Source organism: Corvus brachyrhynchos, unplaced genomic scaffold, assembly GCF_000691975.1.
Source record: "Corvus brachyrhynchos isolate BGI_N302 unplaced genomic scaffold, ASM69197v1 scaffold10, whole genome shotgun sequence".
Classification (NCBI taxonomy): Eukaryota; Metazoa; Chordata; class Aves; order Passeriformes; family Corvidae; genus Corvus; species Corvus brachyrhynchos.
Genome location: NW_008236180.1, coordinates 4,874,926 through 4,891,433, shown reverse-complemented (window position 1 = coordinate 4,891,433; position 16,508 = coordinate 4,874,926). Strand labels below are relative to the sequence as shown.

The following is a 16,508-nucleotide window of genomic DNA, read 5'->3' as shown; positions in this document are numbered from 1 at the left end:
TATGAGCACAATGTGTTATGGGAGAGAAGTAATCTTGAATTTCTGTCTGCTTGTTTCTGCCCTCACACATCTGTGTAGGGTTTAACTTCATCGTTTGCTCTACAAGCACAACTCACTCCCAGCAACAAACATAATCTCCATGAAGACTTAACTATTCAGTTCTATTACCTTTGGCGTGACGACCTGCAAACAAATAGGTTTTTCCCCCATGATGTAAGTTCACAGCTTCAGAGCAGTACAATGGGCTGCCATCACCAACCAGTAATTGCACCAGAGAAATAATTTAACTTTTTAATCAGCATTTGGTGCTACCAGCTCCATTTGACTTAAAAGTGAAAGGCAGCAGCGTTACTGTCACACCCAAACTCCAGAAACATCAAGCAAAGCAACTCATTTAAGGAGCGAATTTAAGCACCAATTCCAAAAGCACACAGCAACTTTCCTTCAGAACCATTACTTGGACTAAATAAAGAATAAGCAAGACTTGTGACATGAAGTTATTCTTCAAGACACTGGAAGAATGCTTCTTCCCCCTCGCAGTGAAATGTGAACTCTGTGAAACACAAAAAGTGAGTCATCCCTTGGAATTGCAGTGGCAGGGGATTGAAAATCAGAAGGACCAGCAGCCAACACTGCAGTTATCTGAGCACCCAACGTGGTTGTGATGAACAGGATTATTTTACCCACTGTTGAATCTTCTCCCACCTCTCTGATAGGGCTGTACAACTCTGCAGTATCAGTAAGAAATCTCTTCAGGCTGAAGCCGTTTTCTGCTGCCCACAAAGCCAGGCTGCTGAAACACATCATCGCCTTAATACAGTCAAACCAGTTTCAGCTGAAGGCTCCCAATTATTTTTTTTAAATTTTTGTGTTTCATTTTCTTAGCAAATATTTACCTGAAGTCTGTATCACAGCAGAGATTGTTTAGATTAAAAAAAAAAAGGTACTAAAGTTTGTAACTAACTTTTCTCTTGAGGGTCCAGATGGAGCAGAGATTTTTGGCTCTAGAATCACCAGTGGAAGTGTTCTGACATAACTGAAACTAACAGCAGGCACTTTTATTGGATGACAACATGTTTATAAAAAGCAGAATTGCTTCAATCAGTCAGTTAAAAAAAGATACCAAGGCAAATTACTACAGTTAGAGCTGGGAAACACAGCCAAGTGCTGGGAAAGAAACTGGTCAGCTTTACTAGATTTGGGAAGTTCTTTTCCCACCCTGGTGACCGAAGGCTGTGCTGCTGCCTCCTGAAGGACACAGCACAACTTCCAGTCCTCTCTTCAGCTTCTCTACAGTACAAGGGAAGCACAAGCGGGGAAGCACAAGTGACAGCCTCTGCACACGGATGCAGGTCCTCTGAGGAATGGGAACAGTCAAAGCAGCTTAAATGTCCTCTGCAGAGTCCTGTGAAACCCTTCTGCACCCTTCAGGTGTGCTGAGAGCTAACATCTGAGTTAGTCCATCAAACCACTTCTCAAGTTAGATTTAATTGATGAGTCAGCATAAAGGGTGACTGGAACAGAGGAAAACAAGTGAATGCAGGGAAAAAATGAAAATGACATCAAGCTTGCTAAATATGTATTGTTTATTAAGGCTTGTATTCTCCTAGAGGAAAAAGTTAATCTGATGCTGTCCATTACTCCTTACAGGCAGTAACAGTCCAGAGACAGAGTTATACGTTCTAAATACAAGTCTAAATGATACAGATTAAACTTTATTTAAATTGGAGGTCCTTTTGGAGTAAATAGTATTCAGAAGATACTTGCTTTCTAATATAGTAAAAGATCCTCTACAATAAACACGTGCAGATTCAGTGTGCTAGAGCAGCGGACATGAGCACCATTTCCATGCTTAACTGGAACTCCAGTTGGTGACAGGTTCTCCGACGGTCCCCTCACTCCACAAAAACATGACAGCAAATTCAATTTCTTAAAACAGGTTTTTTTACTCATCCAACAGAAAAAAAAAATTAGACATACACACTGTCAATTTTAAACATCTGAGGCATAATCCATCATATTATCCGTACTATTAGTTCCTACGTTAAAGCTCAGCATTATTGGTATAAAAACTTTAAATGGCATTAGGATTTGGGGGGGTTGGGAGAGAGTAATGAAGGGAAGGATTAAAAATGATCTGCAATTAACTAATAACACCTGAAAGCTGAAACAGGTTTAAACACATTGTTTAAAACCCCTGCAATGTTGATAGCATCACATTATTATTTAATTAAGCTACAAAAACCGTAAAGCAGAATTATGGCTGAGAGAAAGCATCTCGCTCACCCTCGGCAGGATATGGAGTAACAGATGCACACTGAAGCACTGGTTAACAGAATGTGAAAGGGAAATATTTTCCAGAAAAACAATTCCACTGACAATTTGATTTTCTACTAGACAGACCAACATGGCGCATCAGCAGTTTTAAAAGAGTAATTGTACAGATAAATAAAGAGGCAGAGCAGCTGCACAAAGTGATCAAAATTTAGGGTTTTTTTCATTTCAAAATTCTGAAGTGCAGTATCTTAGGAGGTTTTTTTTAAAATGACAAAAAAAATCATCAATGCATGGTTTCTTACTTCTGCCATGAAGAAAAAGGGGTTGGGAGGAGGATAAAGGAAGATTTGTCATGTATTCTCCATAATCTCTATATCTGGCTAGGAACATAATTCGTGCCAAAATAAAGTCTTTGGGAAGCACTGACACTTTAGTATGCTCATGTATAGGTCCACATTAGGTTAATATAACTGTTTACCAACTTAAAAAAATAAAAACAGACACACCTTTATTAATGATTTCTACAGAATTTTACATAGAAAAAAGATACAAATTAATGCAGATCCACTTGGGCAAAAATAAACTACAATGTACTTAAAGATGCAACAACTTAATTTCCCCTGCACGAGAAGATATATTGGAGCTGAAAGCTTTAGTTTGTCCTGATGCCAGGATACAGCACCAGTTATACTTAATTTTGTTTCTCATAGTCGAATTTAATATCAGTTCTAGTATATATATCAAACTGTATATGTTTATTCTTATTGTTTGTTTCGATTCTGACGTTCCTGCAAAGAGAAAAAAGTTAAGATTTTAGTCAAAGGAACAAGCAAAGAGTTTTTAGTAGTTTAACAGCACTAATGTGCTTCTAGATAACTATACACTTAAAACAATGCTGCTACTTTTTATAAATATATTGCTCATACCCAACAAACCCAAGGACTCGATAACTTAATGTTTTTTAATGCAGCCTCAAATGGAACATCTGGATGAATACCTGCAGTCACTTCAAACCAACAGCAGCTGAAGGTCACAGAGAGAGAAAGGTATGAAATATCAACACTCCTAAGGAGAAACAGGATCTGCAATATTTTACTTTCTGGATTATTTCAGCTACTGCAGTAGTAGCACAACCAATACATGAGCAGAAAGCAGATGGCAGATTAGTGAACTCCACAGAACTGGTCTAATTTTGAAGCACTCAAATGACTTTGGAGTTAAGTCACATTCAGTAAAAGCAGGGATTTGAGCTGTTGAGAAATGCTGTCCTTAATTCTTCTTCTTTGTTCAACTATTCTGGGAAGCACTGGGAAATATTTGGGGGTAAGGGAAAAAAATATTAGGTAGAAGAAGAGTTTTGTGCTTCTACATAAGTCTGATAAAACCCAGCACAGCTGGACTGAACAACTGAGCAGCTGGGAGGGTCTTTGAGCCTTTCTCCAGAGTTTCTGCTAATCACAAATACTGAAACCAGATAAAAGTCACCCAAAGGATACAGCCCTGGGGACTGCCTGCAGGTGAGCTTCACATCAGTGACCCTGAGCTCTCCCAGCAGCACAGGGCTCCCACAGACACCCTGAGCGATGCCCCAACAGAACAGGGCACTTGTTCACTCTGTTTCAGGAGCCCCACAAGTGCAGAACCTGCAACAACAGCAGGACAAAACCAGGCTGCTGTGTCCTCAGTCCTGTGCATCCTCCAGCTAAGGCACCACTGCACACTGAACAGAAAGGGCTCAGCCTTCCCATTTTTGCTGTTTACAGTGCAGAACTGGCATGGAAAGACTCGACTCTGTACTTAAATGCATCAATATGGCACCAAATCCTATTCCAAGCAAGGAAACTGTGAACCCAAGCACCACCAAGAGCCCAAGCACCACCAAGAGCCAACTCCGGAACTAGCTCCTTCAGATTCTGTTTTGTGGACTCATTCTGTATAAGCTTCATCTCAATTGTTTCTGCTGTGATGTAAAGCTTATTTGGAAATATACCAACCATTGTAAATGTAACAGACTGCACTTGTTGCTTCAGCTGGTCACAGCATAAAAATCAGAAGAGATTTTTAAAAACTGAATATATTGATTTCTGCCTCCAGGCAGAATATTAATATTTCAATTTTCATAATAAAATTAAGTCAACAAAGTCCAGAATGAATTCTTAATCTGTGATTTAAGACAAGTAAGAGATAGCAAAGTTGTTTTACCAAATCAACAAAACAGGTTGTGTGAAGTGGTAGAATTTATTATAAAAATCTATATTCTTCCTGTCTTTTAACTCTTGACTATGATGAATTATCAGTGAAAGCCGTTTCTTAATGGCAGTGTCAGAACATTAGGTGTTGTTCTTGATAAAAGGAGCTTATGTCTGCCTGACATTTCAAACAAAAGGTGGTTAGAATGCATCTAGAACTGAATCACATCAACTCTATTTTCAGGCTTCCAAAAAAAGTAATTGTTTCATCCTATTTCCAACTTCCCTTTCCAACATCCCCTTTACTGCCCTACCTTGTTCATGAGCTGATTCTGTCCCACTGCCACCTCGTAATTTATTCGTAGTTTTCTGTGTAGTCACCCACTGACCTTCCTAATTCCACTTTCTTTAGAAATGGAAGGTTTTATTTATTTATGTGGACTAGTCCCACATAACCAGAGGGAGGCTAGCACCTGAGACCTCCACCTGAAGTGCTCATGGCATTCAGAAACCCAGCTCAGACTTTGTAATTCAGTAAAAAGTGCTCTTTACTGAACAAGTTCCCAAGCAGTTCCTCCTACCTTGCTTTTTGCTTTCTCTCTTGGGGGCTAATCTGAGTCTTCCTCTTTACAAATGTCTGAAACAACATAAACTGATGCAGCAATTCTTCGTGCTCTTGAGCATGGCAGCTTTTTAGAAGCTCTAACTCTCAAATTCTCTTCCTTACTGCTACTTAGCACTACTGCAAGCAAGAACAAACAGTTTTGTAAGCAACTAACAAAGCTGTGCTCATTCTGGTTCTGAAGATCCGGAGCCTTCAGTTTCTCTTCTCCAGTGGAATACTCTTGATATCTCACAGGAAAGCTCCAGCTGCACACTTCTCCTTCATGACACTAATCTGTATGGTCTTCAGACACAGGGAAAATGGGTTTCCACAAAATTTGCAGAGATTTCCATCTTGGAGACACTCATCCCTGTCAAACTTCTTTTCTCTTCATCTCAGGCTAGAGTAGCTTCAACTTTCCTACTAAACTTTGTTAAAGTCAGTGGGATCAAAGCATTTATGTTCAGACACAAAAATATAAATGTTTTCTTTATCTCAGGAACACAGTACTACTCTTAAAATATGTTTTTTAACTAGAACTTTGGAGGAAGGACAATATTCCATCCTTTAAAGTTCTGTGAGTGTGTTCACAGAAAGCTCATCACTGAAAGGAATCACACAGTGCTGGGAGAAAATGAGTATTCCCAGGCGCCAACATGCACCAGCCAACACTTTCCAGTATTTAATCACCTAAAGCAGAACTGGTAATCCTGGTGATTCAGGAGCTTTGAGGCTGTGCAGCTCTGCCAACACAACACCAAGGTGTAGACCTTGGAAGAGCTGAGTGCCCTGCTCGGATCAGAGGTGACAGCACAGCAGCCCAGTACAGGAACTGTGACCATCTGCTTTGGTGCAGATCTGGGAGCACGAGCTGCTGACAGCTCACCTGTCACCTGTGAAGTACCAAGAACTGCAACAAGTTTCATGTCTTTACAAGCTTTTAAACTTTGGAAGACAACTTCGTCAAGACTCTGAGGGCATGCTTTAGGAAACATTAACAACTAATGCCACATTATACTCTATTTTCTTTTAAAAGAAGCTCTCTCACACGTCACAACGTTTTTACAGTTTTCAGAGCACGAGCTTTGATGACAGAAGTAGCTCTTTGTGGGCACTGTAGCAGCTCTGGAACTGACTGAAAAAGGCTGTGAGGATCAGGTGAGAATTCATGCCACTCACTGTTTTGCTATTTCATTCCAGACCCCAATACCCTTCTATTACTCCCCTCCCATGTTCTAGGTCACCAGACTGGGCTTAAGTATTTCAGTGTGGCAAATCAGAAGCTGGACTTACATCCCAGCATGACCAAACCCTCTCTGAGTTCTGGAGGGATACCTTCTTTCAGCAATGCTGCAACAGTGCTGAATCTTTGGCACTTGAATGAATTTCATCCAGCATTATACTTGCCAAAGCCTCACTGGATGATTTGGCACTGACACAGAAGCTCCTACATCAGTTAAACTCAGCTGCACACACTGGAGCTGGATCTGCACAGCAGCCATGGAAATGCTGGTTAGCAACAAACTGGAACCATCTAAAGAGCTGAAAGGCCAATGGCGTGCCCTGCACAGATTACATTATTATTCTCTACTAAATATTTGTGTATAAAAGAAATTGTATCATTCACGCTCTCCTTGTACAGCTTTTTAAGAATTTTGTTCTTGTAATCACAACAGCAGTGAAATGGAAGCACAAAATTTCAACAATTTAAAAGCTAAACAAGTGTATAATGAATTAAACCCAGCAATCTGAAAACCGATTAGGATGCCACATATACAAACAACTATCTGAAAACATCAATGAGGTCATAGGGTAGTTTAATTGACTGCAAGATTCTTCAAAAATTACTGTCCTAGGAAGATTAACTTTGTTAACAGGAAGGTTTGAACTTCAACAGCACAAACTTCTTAACAATAAGAACTTTAAATGTGTGTATATCCCGTAAAAAAACAAACTCTTCTAGTAATCAGCTGGAGTTCTAAAATCCATTTTGTCAATGAAGGGGAAAAATAGTGACTTTCCAGACAAGTTTTATAGAGTGCAACCTGACAAGCAGCATCTTATTTTTCATTCCTTCACTGCTGCTCTGCTTTACCTCTCTGGCACTATTACCTTCCTCCGGATACTTTGGTGTCTCATTTTCTAAGCTGTTCAGAGGAATCTAAGAAATATTAAATTAGACTTCATAGTTTATTTTGTGAATGTGCAATACAAGCCAGAGCCTCCCATTTTAAATGAGGAAGGAAAATGCATTATTTTGAAAAACTGATCCTATTATAAATAAAGCAGTGACCTGGTAAGAATATTTTTGAGCCGATAGTGAGAATTAGTTGTGTTTATTAAACCAACCCAAAATGAGACCAGCTCAGCAGTATAACACCAGCCCTCTGAGATCCTACAAAGCACAGGAATTCTGGTGTTTGTGCCACCATTGGGATCTTCCTCAGGCCAGTGAATTATCTGTGCAAGGGTAGATCTGTTACCACTTTCCCTGTACTCTCACTCCTTGAACACCCACAGTTCTCCCCTCCAGCCTTGGCAGCAGAACACAGGGAGACAGAATTAAAAACACAAAACAATCACACCCCCGTACACCACAAACACTGGACAGAGGAACCCAGGCTACCTCACTTTATCAAGATTCTCTCCTACATAAGGGAACACCTCTCCAACATACAGGTTGCATTAAATATTGAATTGCTAATTAGCTACTGAAGGAATGAAGTGTTCAAGCAAAGGCCTTTAGGTTTTACCTCATGGAACCCCACAGGGAGTACCTAAGAAAAACTTGCAGTTTTAAGCTGTCCTTCTGCTGTGCTGAGGTCAGCTGTGCGCATCTATCATGGCCAGGAGAAGTTCAGCCACGAAGTTTTAAAGACATTGAACTCCTTTTCTCATATAATTTAACAGTACATTCTATGAAGACAGTTTAAAGCAATTTTATCTACACTTTTAAATGGCCATAAAAACTTTAAAACGGCAATTTTAAAATTTAAGCTGCAGGAACATGCATTAAGTCTTTGCTTTAAAAACATCTTAAAACAAATGTGAGCTACACTAAACTAAACCAGCCTGTCAAACGAATGCTGTACTTGCAATGCTACACAAAAAGGTCTAGGAAACACTACCAACAACAAGCAAATATAAGTGTTACTTCAGTAGCAACTACACATCCTGACACCTATTATTTTGTCAGGTTATTACTTCTAGACTGCCTAATTAGAGAAAGGCATTCTTGAAACTCAGGTTGTGGGATGGAGAGGGACAGAGATCCCTTGTGATAAGACTTAGAGCCATGAAAGTGTGTGTGGAAATTTTTACTACACTCTCACAGTTACTGCCCAGACTTCTCTCACTACATCTTCACTCAAAACTTCAAAAATTAGTAGACAGATTAAACCTGGGAACTGAAAACCTTTATTTATCCAAATAATACATGTGACTTCAGCAGCATAAATGCACTCTTTCTAGCACTATTCCAGCAATATTATGCAACTCTTTCTTTTCCAGAGAGATAAACTGAATAAACAAAATCAGTTTTCTTCTTCTTAAAGGTGATGTACAAATTTCAAATACCAATACAGGTATCAATTTTGATAGCCCAGTTCCAGTCAAACAGTGCTAAAACAACTCGTATTTAAGGCAAAAAACTTAAGCGACAATCACTGGCAGAACCCAATTCTGAAACAGAAACTATTTTCTACTAACCATTTTAAGATAAAAAAATAAATCAAACTCCAATAAACTGGACATAAAGTCCTTTACCTGTATTACTGCTTAGCTTTCTGCTTTGAAACTCATTGACTTGTGAAACTTTCACAAACAAATACGCATCAGATTTGTGTTGTTAAACACACAAGAAACCATCCGGTTGAGATGTTATTAAAAACATTTTGAATTCCTACTTACATTTTTCCACCATAGCAGCCTTCACATTTCATTTTCCCCATATCTGTGTATAAAATAAATTTTTTAATAAGTTTACCTTCCGCACCACCTCCTCCTCTTCCTGGCGCTTTTCATAATGAGAAAAGTCATCAAAGATGGAGGTCGTGTGCTTGTAAGTAGCAATAATTTTAAGCACTTGTTTTGCTTTTTCTAAGGGCACCTCCTGTGTATCACGGGAGTTTGTAACGGGTTTGTTGTCATTGTTCTCCAGCCTGATGTGTCTCAGTTGGTTGTTGGGCACATCCTTCACAAAGATCCACTTGACATCAAATTTCCCCTTCCACTTGTCCTGAGACCAGACACCTGCACTGGTGCCATAGTCCACAGGTGATTTCATCTCTGCTACTCCACAGAAGTGTCCACTGCCATTGACACTGAACAGCAAGTACACCGGGCCCTTGCTGTTCATGGAGCGAAAAGCACTGTCCAGGCGTTTGTTGCCGTGTTCCGTACTACACCAAATAGAATATTTAATGGAACGATGAATATCATCCTCGGAATAGCTCTTGATTATGAACACACGTCCATTTTTAAGGTTCCATTCGAAATCTTTAGGGTTATAGCTGTGAGCAGCTTTCAGTTTTTCAAGGACAGGATGAGACTCGCCGCTCGGAACGGGGTTGGGCTGGGTGCTGCCAGCTGAGTTGCTGTCGTTCCCAGTTCCTCCACTTTGGCCAAAAGCTGCATTTCGGTTGCGAGGAGCTACCCAGCGATTTTGGGGTGGCTGCTGAGGGGTCTGATACTGTGACTGAGTCAATGGAGGAGGCTGAGCTGGAACAGGCTGCACAATTGGTTGCTGCGGCTGTGGAACAGACTGAGGAGAAGGTATCTGTTGGGGGGCAGGAACTTTTGCCACAGGACCCTTATTGTCCCAAGTACCTATGTCCATATTATGCTTTATAGGGGGAGGAGGCAAAGCTCCTCCAATTACAGGCCCAGTTTTTGTTTTCATTTTAGGCTGTGGTTTTGCAGGCTTGCTGGCAATAGCAGCCCAAGAGGTTGGTTTAGATACTGGCAAGTTTACATTAGATCCACCATTCCCAGAGAGGCCACCTGTCATCCCGGCACTGTTAACAACAGAACCTACTGTTTTCACCGCAGAAGTTGTAACATCTCCACCAATCTTAAGTCCAACCATTCCCTGTTCAATACTGTTCATTCCAGGAGCTTTATTTAATGTATCATTATGAAATCCTGTTTGTCCATCCACAATGGTACCCCCCAGGGAACTGGGTGGGTAGCTGTAACTGCTCCCATACGCTGAGCTTTGAGTCTGCTGTCCTTGGGATCCACTTGTTCCCCAAGCTGAGAAGGCAGGATTTTCAGGGAAAAAGTTAAACCGGTGTTGATAGATATTATTTCCCAGACCCCCAGGCTGTCCAAAAACGGCATCGTGCATAAAATGATGATCCCCATTACTGAGCTGTCCATAGGTGGTGAGATAAGGGATAGGAGGATCTCCTCCTGTAGACCATGGTGCTTCACTGAGAGAATAGGGGAACCCAATAGATGGTGGATAATAACTGGACAGATAAGGATCAGTCATTGATGGATAGCTACTGTTCTGTTAAAGAGAAAAAAAAAAAAAAAAATCACCAGATAAATAAACCCTTCATTTATAAATAGGCATAACACCAAATAGAAAAGAACACTAGAGACAAGGTAATGTACTTTCTAATGACAGATCTTAGTTCATACTCCAAGAAGGATTCAGGGCTAAAAGGAAGTATCTGGGCATTTATAATACCCCCAGACTAGGGGCTCACACTGAGGTTAGTAGTTGAGATTTTGAAACCATGTAATCTTACATTACTAAGGTTATTTAGTAGCCAACACCCCAAATTATTTCAAGGAACATATCTAACTGTATTTTGTAGCTCACAGAACCAAGGATATTCAGCACTTCTAGACTGCTACATGGAAGAAGCTTTAGACTACAAATTACCTTAATATGACAATACACATAACATACTACTACAATCCTCACTAGGGAGTTGTTTTGAGGGCCCAATAGGCTCCGACAAAAAACCACACCTCAAGCAGTAGAACACACACAGGCTACTTCTGATACACATGCCAAGTTTGCCACAGGTAAGAGATACAAACTGAAATTACAGGGACTGGTGCACCAGAGACAAGTCCATGCCAAGATGGCACACGACACAGGCCACCCAAACTCTTGGAGAAAGACCCTATCCAACCTTTTGCGTAAGTCTTTTCCCCCCTCAGTAGTAAAGTTACAACTGTGCAGGAGTGTTTCTGACTGTCCTTCCAAACAGGACATCTCTCCCACTCATGAAATAAGAGATCAAACATTTATAAACCAGCAGACACCCTCAGAAATTTTCTCCCCATCAACTGTTTCTTAGAGCAAGCTGAGAAGCTTTTCCTCTCGCTAACACTTTTGCTGGCACTTGATTTTGAAGCATTCCATATGATTCTTCTACTCAACAATGCAAAAGAACAAAGCCAGGATATTCTAAAGTAGGTTTTATTCCTTTTTAAATCAACTTGAAGCACATATATTGGAGACCTTCCAAAGTGACACTCCAACTGTAATTACCAGAGAGGGGGTGGGAAGGTCAACATCTCCTGTTAATGAGTCAAACAGTAGCTCGCCTTTCCTTACTCATAAAGGCTATTTTAAGAAGACGAACTCTTCTTTCAAACTGCTAGATTTCAAAGTTGAAAAGAAAAATGTATCTGCAAAATTAGCAAAACTGCACCAGAACTTCAGTCATTTTTCCAAAAATCAGATTATTTCTCACCTTTCTAAAAACAAACAAAGTAAAATCCCCTCCTTGCTGAAGATAAGCCTAATATCCAACTGATACAGAATCATGTAGGCTGCTCATTTTTCAATGACCTCTTTTCCACGATACCCCAAAGCCAGAGTAATTCAATATCCTTATGTTTCATACACAGAAGGATACCACAATATGCCTCAGACTTCCAAACAGTACTGCAAACACTTCTGAGATTTAAACAGCCTAAATCCAATGTTATTGATTCAAAGGAAATGATCTCTGCCACTGTTCAAGCTGCCTTTATTTACACACAAATTCTATCACTAACAAGAGGTACAGAAATCACCTTCCTATCAGATGATTCTCTAAAATACCCCAAGTTTTCTGAGTCGCCCAAGCTCAATATTTAGTATAAAAACCCATTCTTCTGAAATACTTTACTTTAACATTGCTGTGTGTAATATTTTAAAGTGTTAATTTAAGAAAAAAATTAAAACAAAGGCAGGTGAAAGGGAGGAGGTATAAGGAGTTCTCTGAGATACTTATGCTCATATATTCTATAAATTTAGAACGTAAGACCAAAAAGAGTAAGCCTACAGAAGAGCGTTTTGTCTCAGAAATATTTATGCTGAAGGATTTTAGACAATTCCTGCAGCTGTCATCTCCTCACAGCCTGTGAAGTCTCCACAAGGATTCTAACAAGATTAAAGGAAAGTTTCAGCAGCCATTCCTACCAAACATTCCATCTATTTTGCCTGGCTTTATGCTAGAGTGTGTAAAAGAAACCCTAACAGAAGTTCTTTCCTGCAACATCAGAACATTTATTTCAATAAACTTATCCTTGACCTTTCTGCACCCTTCTGTATCTTTTGTATTAAAAAAAAACCCAAACAAAAACAATCACCCATCCCAATCGTTCTGTTACTTAGGAAAGAATCTCCTTTCCCCCAAAATATGCTATTTGCTGGTGATTCCCTGTTCCAAAGGAATAATCTCTTGGTTCTAAATGACTTTACAGGAGGATGCTTTTCTTGCTGAGTATAAATTTTTATATGAAGGGTCTACTTGACTCAGTTCCCTTTGCTCTTAAAAGTACTTTTAGTGTGCTTTACAATGAAAAGCTCTCATATCTCTGTATTAACTACTGCTCCTTGGAAACCAGAACTTTTATGGGAAGAAAAGAAGGTACCACTCAAGCTCAGTTTTCAAAAGAAAGATGGAAGGCAATCATATTTTATTTGATTTTATAACATGCTCATCCTCATTATAAAGACTAATTAATATTTTTATATTATGAAATTAACACACTTACTAACCTACATTAGATTTTTGATATCAAATATATTATTGCGTCAGCTGGAGCTTTAATTTCCTAAGTTTTTTTAAATATCCAGTTGGTTTCAAAATTTTTTTTAAGTCATTTGTACTTTACAGTAATTTTCAAGGGCTGAATAAATCTGACTGGATAACTGGATAATAAGGCTTTGTTTAGCAACATGGTTGTCTTCAGCACAAAATCTCAACAGTCCTAATTAATGCTACTGTCACTTTCCACTTAAAATTGTAAGAGGGCCTACACAATTGTTTCTTGTGCCATGCCAATTTTTCACTGCAGCATAAATAAATTGGTCAATGGAGCTACACTTTCATAAAGAAAACTTTTATTATAATTATGGAAATTCTAACAGCCGTAGCAATTTTTCTATTTAATCCTAATAATTGGGCTTGTTGACAGCAAAGACGAATTTCCTAGCATTAAATTATAATAGATGGATCTACTTTTTTATGTGAACATTCAGTATATTTAACATTAGAAAACACAGCTTGGTTTAAAGTAATTAAAAATTGCATATAAATGTGATGAAGCACAATTTAAAAAAATCAGAGGGAGGTGAAAACCTCATTTTCTTTTATAATTAATTTTGCATTAAAAATTAAGATTTTACTTCCTTTTTTCCCCCACAAAGTCTTTTCTACTTTCCACAGCACATTAACTCCAAAAGAAGGAAAGCCTTCCATTAAATTATTGTAAGTCTGGAGAACATGTCTATGCTGCAAGCAAGCTCAGTGATGTCATCAATATTAACAATGGCATCTGACAGCTTCAGGCTGAATTATAAATTTCCTTTTTAAAATGTAACTTAGCCTTCCCATTATGTTCCTCTGGTAAGTGTTTCTCTCTGAAACAGTGTTTCCCACTTGTGAATGAAAACTTTTTGCTTCTCCAGTTTCTAAACATTTTGCTCCTTCTAGAGATTTGAACATGACGTGAAAAATTACTTCAGAGTGCACTTTCTATTCTAATGGTATTTTAGTCATGGATGTTGATTTAATGTGTATTATAATGAGAGTTTACATTACAGTACCTTACTCTTAAGTAACACATCTTTAATTCTTAAGATATATCAGAGGACATGAAAGAACAACATTTGCTGAAGTGTAAAAAATGGGACAACTCTACAAACTACCTAGAGAGCATCCAACCCAAATCTCAACTACATTAATTTCTAGGATTATATAAATAATAGAAATCAGGAGAGCCCAAAAGCAGAGTTTTCAGACTTCCACAAGCAACTTGTAAGATCAGTTTGTCACAGTCCAGCCACATCAGTAACCTGCAAGGGGAGGAGGAATCAGCTCCAGCTCCTTGGAGCATTAACTTCATTTTCACTTGTGGCCATCTGGAGATGCAGAATAATATTAGCTTTGGGAACACAAATGCTGGTTGTATCACCAAGTAACACAATATGCTGTCATTTCTTTTTCCATTTCTATTTAAGGCATTTTCTCCCTCCACACAATCCTATGAATGGAATGCCAACAGCATGCCTAAGGAAAAAAAAAACCTCTAAGTTAAAAATACACTAACCTGATTTGACTGCCCGGAAAGGTAAGGTTCAAAATCGTTGTCATGAACTGTGTCCTTCTGATGTAACGAACCATTTTGTACTACAAGAAAAGGGTTACAGCACATTATAACACCAGCAGCAGCATTGCAGGGATGAGTTCCACCCTATGTACTTTAGGTAAAGCCATATTTCTTCTTCAAACTAGGAAGACTCATAAAAAGACCAAGGGATGACATTTCCCCCCCCGTCAGGTGGTTTCTCTTTATATTTCTGCTTACAAAACAAAGTTGAGTAAATTTTAAAAATTAGTAATTAAAAATTCTACAGCTGAGAGTCAGTAAACAACTCATGTGAATTAACTCAAAAAATAATTATTGAGAACAATTTTGTGAAAAAAGATTGGGAAATAACATTTATTGTTCTGGCCCATAATGAGAACACTCCAACTCACAGTTCTCCCAGAGTGTGTTATTCACTGCTTAAGCTGGCTAAAATATGATGAGGTGAGGTTACATTTAATTATGAAATGATGACTGCTAAGTGCTTTGGTATCCTGATATTTTCAGGAAAACTTAAGTTTCAACGTTCTCATCTGTAAAATAAAGATATCTGCCATAAAGTCCTGCTTCAGCATAAAAGAATGTTTGATAAGCATTCAAAACCCATTACTGAATGATATACAAACCCAAAACGGGTATTAGGTCCCTTCAAATAATTTCCTGTTTGCTTTAAATTTAAAAAACCAAGGTCAAACACACGGTGTGATAGTTTCTGTATTTACCTATTTCATAGAACAGCTGAACTAAATAAAACACAACACCGAATAACAAGTTTTGCAAACAAGTTTGGGAATTTAGCAGAATATTTCTGCAAAGTCTGTCAGGGGGAGTAGAGGTAAAAGAGTGTTTACAAACACAGGGAATGTGTTTCTTCAACTAGAAGGAGCTAGATCTTCAAGGCAGGTTAAGATCTATTAAAATGCATTTATGAGTTGAACATCATTACTTTCTAAGCCTTAACAGTTACACACTTGTTAGCAATCACAGTAAGAACGAAGCTATATTTTTAGATGACTTGTTATTAAATTTAACTCCTAAATGAAGCAGGAAAGTTACAAAAAAGCATATTATCTCATCAGAAGTTAGCTACCTTTTATTTAAAGTTCTTTATATTATTAGGTTTGTAGACTCATGTAAATGTCTCAGCCAACAGCAGAGCAGCAACACAACTGCATTCACAGTGCGCAAGAGTAGGTAAATATGTATATATTGTACAGGGATATCCTTGTGACTTTATGCAGCAACATGCTTCATCGTAAACAAGGAGAATTACTGAGTACCAACACACAGTTGTTCCCACTGCAAATCCACCAGAATTAAGTGGGATGCAGGCAAGCTCGGATGAATGGCAGTCGATGTTATTTTTGAAACAAAGCACACATTCCCTCATTCCCAGATGTTTTCCATACAGAGTAAGAGTGATACATTTCTGCTCACCTACAGCTACCTGTGTAATTGATCTGTTACAGTAACAATTTAAGCGACCAGATCTCAGCATGATTCTCACCTTTATTATCCTGTCCTTTCGGTCTCTGGGAAGCCACAGCACGTGATTTAGGAAAAAAAAGAAAAGAGAAATAAAAAAGTTAATTTTAGAAAAACGCTCATATTATCATAGTCACTGCAAATCCCGGAGATTCTGAGTACGGGGAAGAGACTCAAAAAAAAACGCCAGCAGCATCTCAAGGTTTGTTTGGACCTGGGTTGGAGCAGCGTGCTCCGCGTATAACTCAGCACCAGTCTTCCTGAGAAATGGCCCCGGCTCCAGGGAGGAGGCGGGAACGTGCTGTGCCCACGGGGGAAGTTAAGGAGAATGATGGAGGTCTAAAGCAGCC

General features: G+C 38.9%; 1 protein-coding gene across 2 annotated transcripts; it reads right to left on the bottom strand.

The window, feature by feature from the left end:
- Positions 1 to 1,567: 1,567 nt before the first annotated feature.
- Positions 1,568 to 16,286, bottom strand: YTHDF1 (YTH N6-methyladenosine RNA binding protein 1). Of its 2 annotated transcripts, XM_008634668.2 has the most exons (4): positions 16,181 to 16,286; positions 14,635 to 14,714; positions 9,056 to 10,582; positions 1,568 to 3,065 (listed from the first exon to the last, which is right to left on the bottom strand). In XM_008634668.2, exons 3-4 carry the CDS (start codon positions 10,562 to 10,564, stop codon positions 3,039 to 3,041), a joined length of 1,536 nt encoding a protein of 511 aa, XP_008632890.1. In that variant the 5' UTR covers positions 10,565 to 10,582; positions 14,635 to 14,714; positions 16,181 to 16,286; the 3' UTR covers positions 1,568 to 3,038. The 2 variants fall into 2 exon arrangements, with proteins under 2 accessions (XP_008632890.1, XP_017589704.1); XM_017734215.1 differs by lacking the exon at positions 1,568 to 3,065 and having other exon boundaries at positions 3,477 to 10,582; positions 16,181 to 16,216.
- Positions 16,287 to 16,508: the final 222 nt, after the last annotated feature.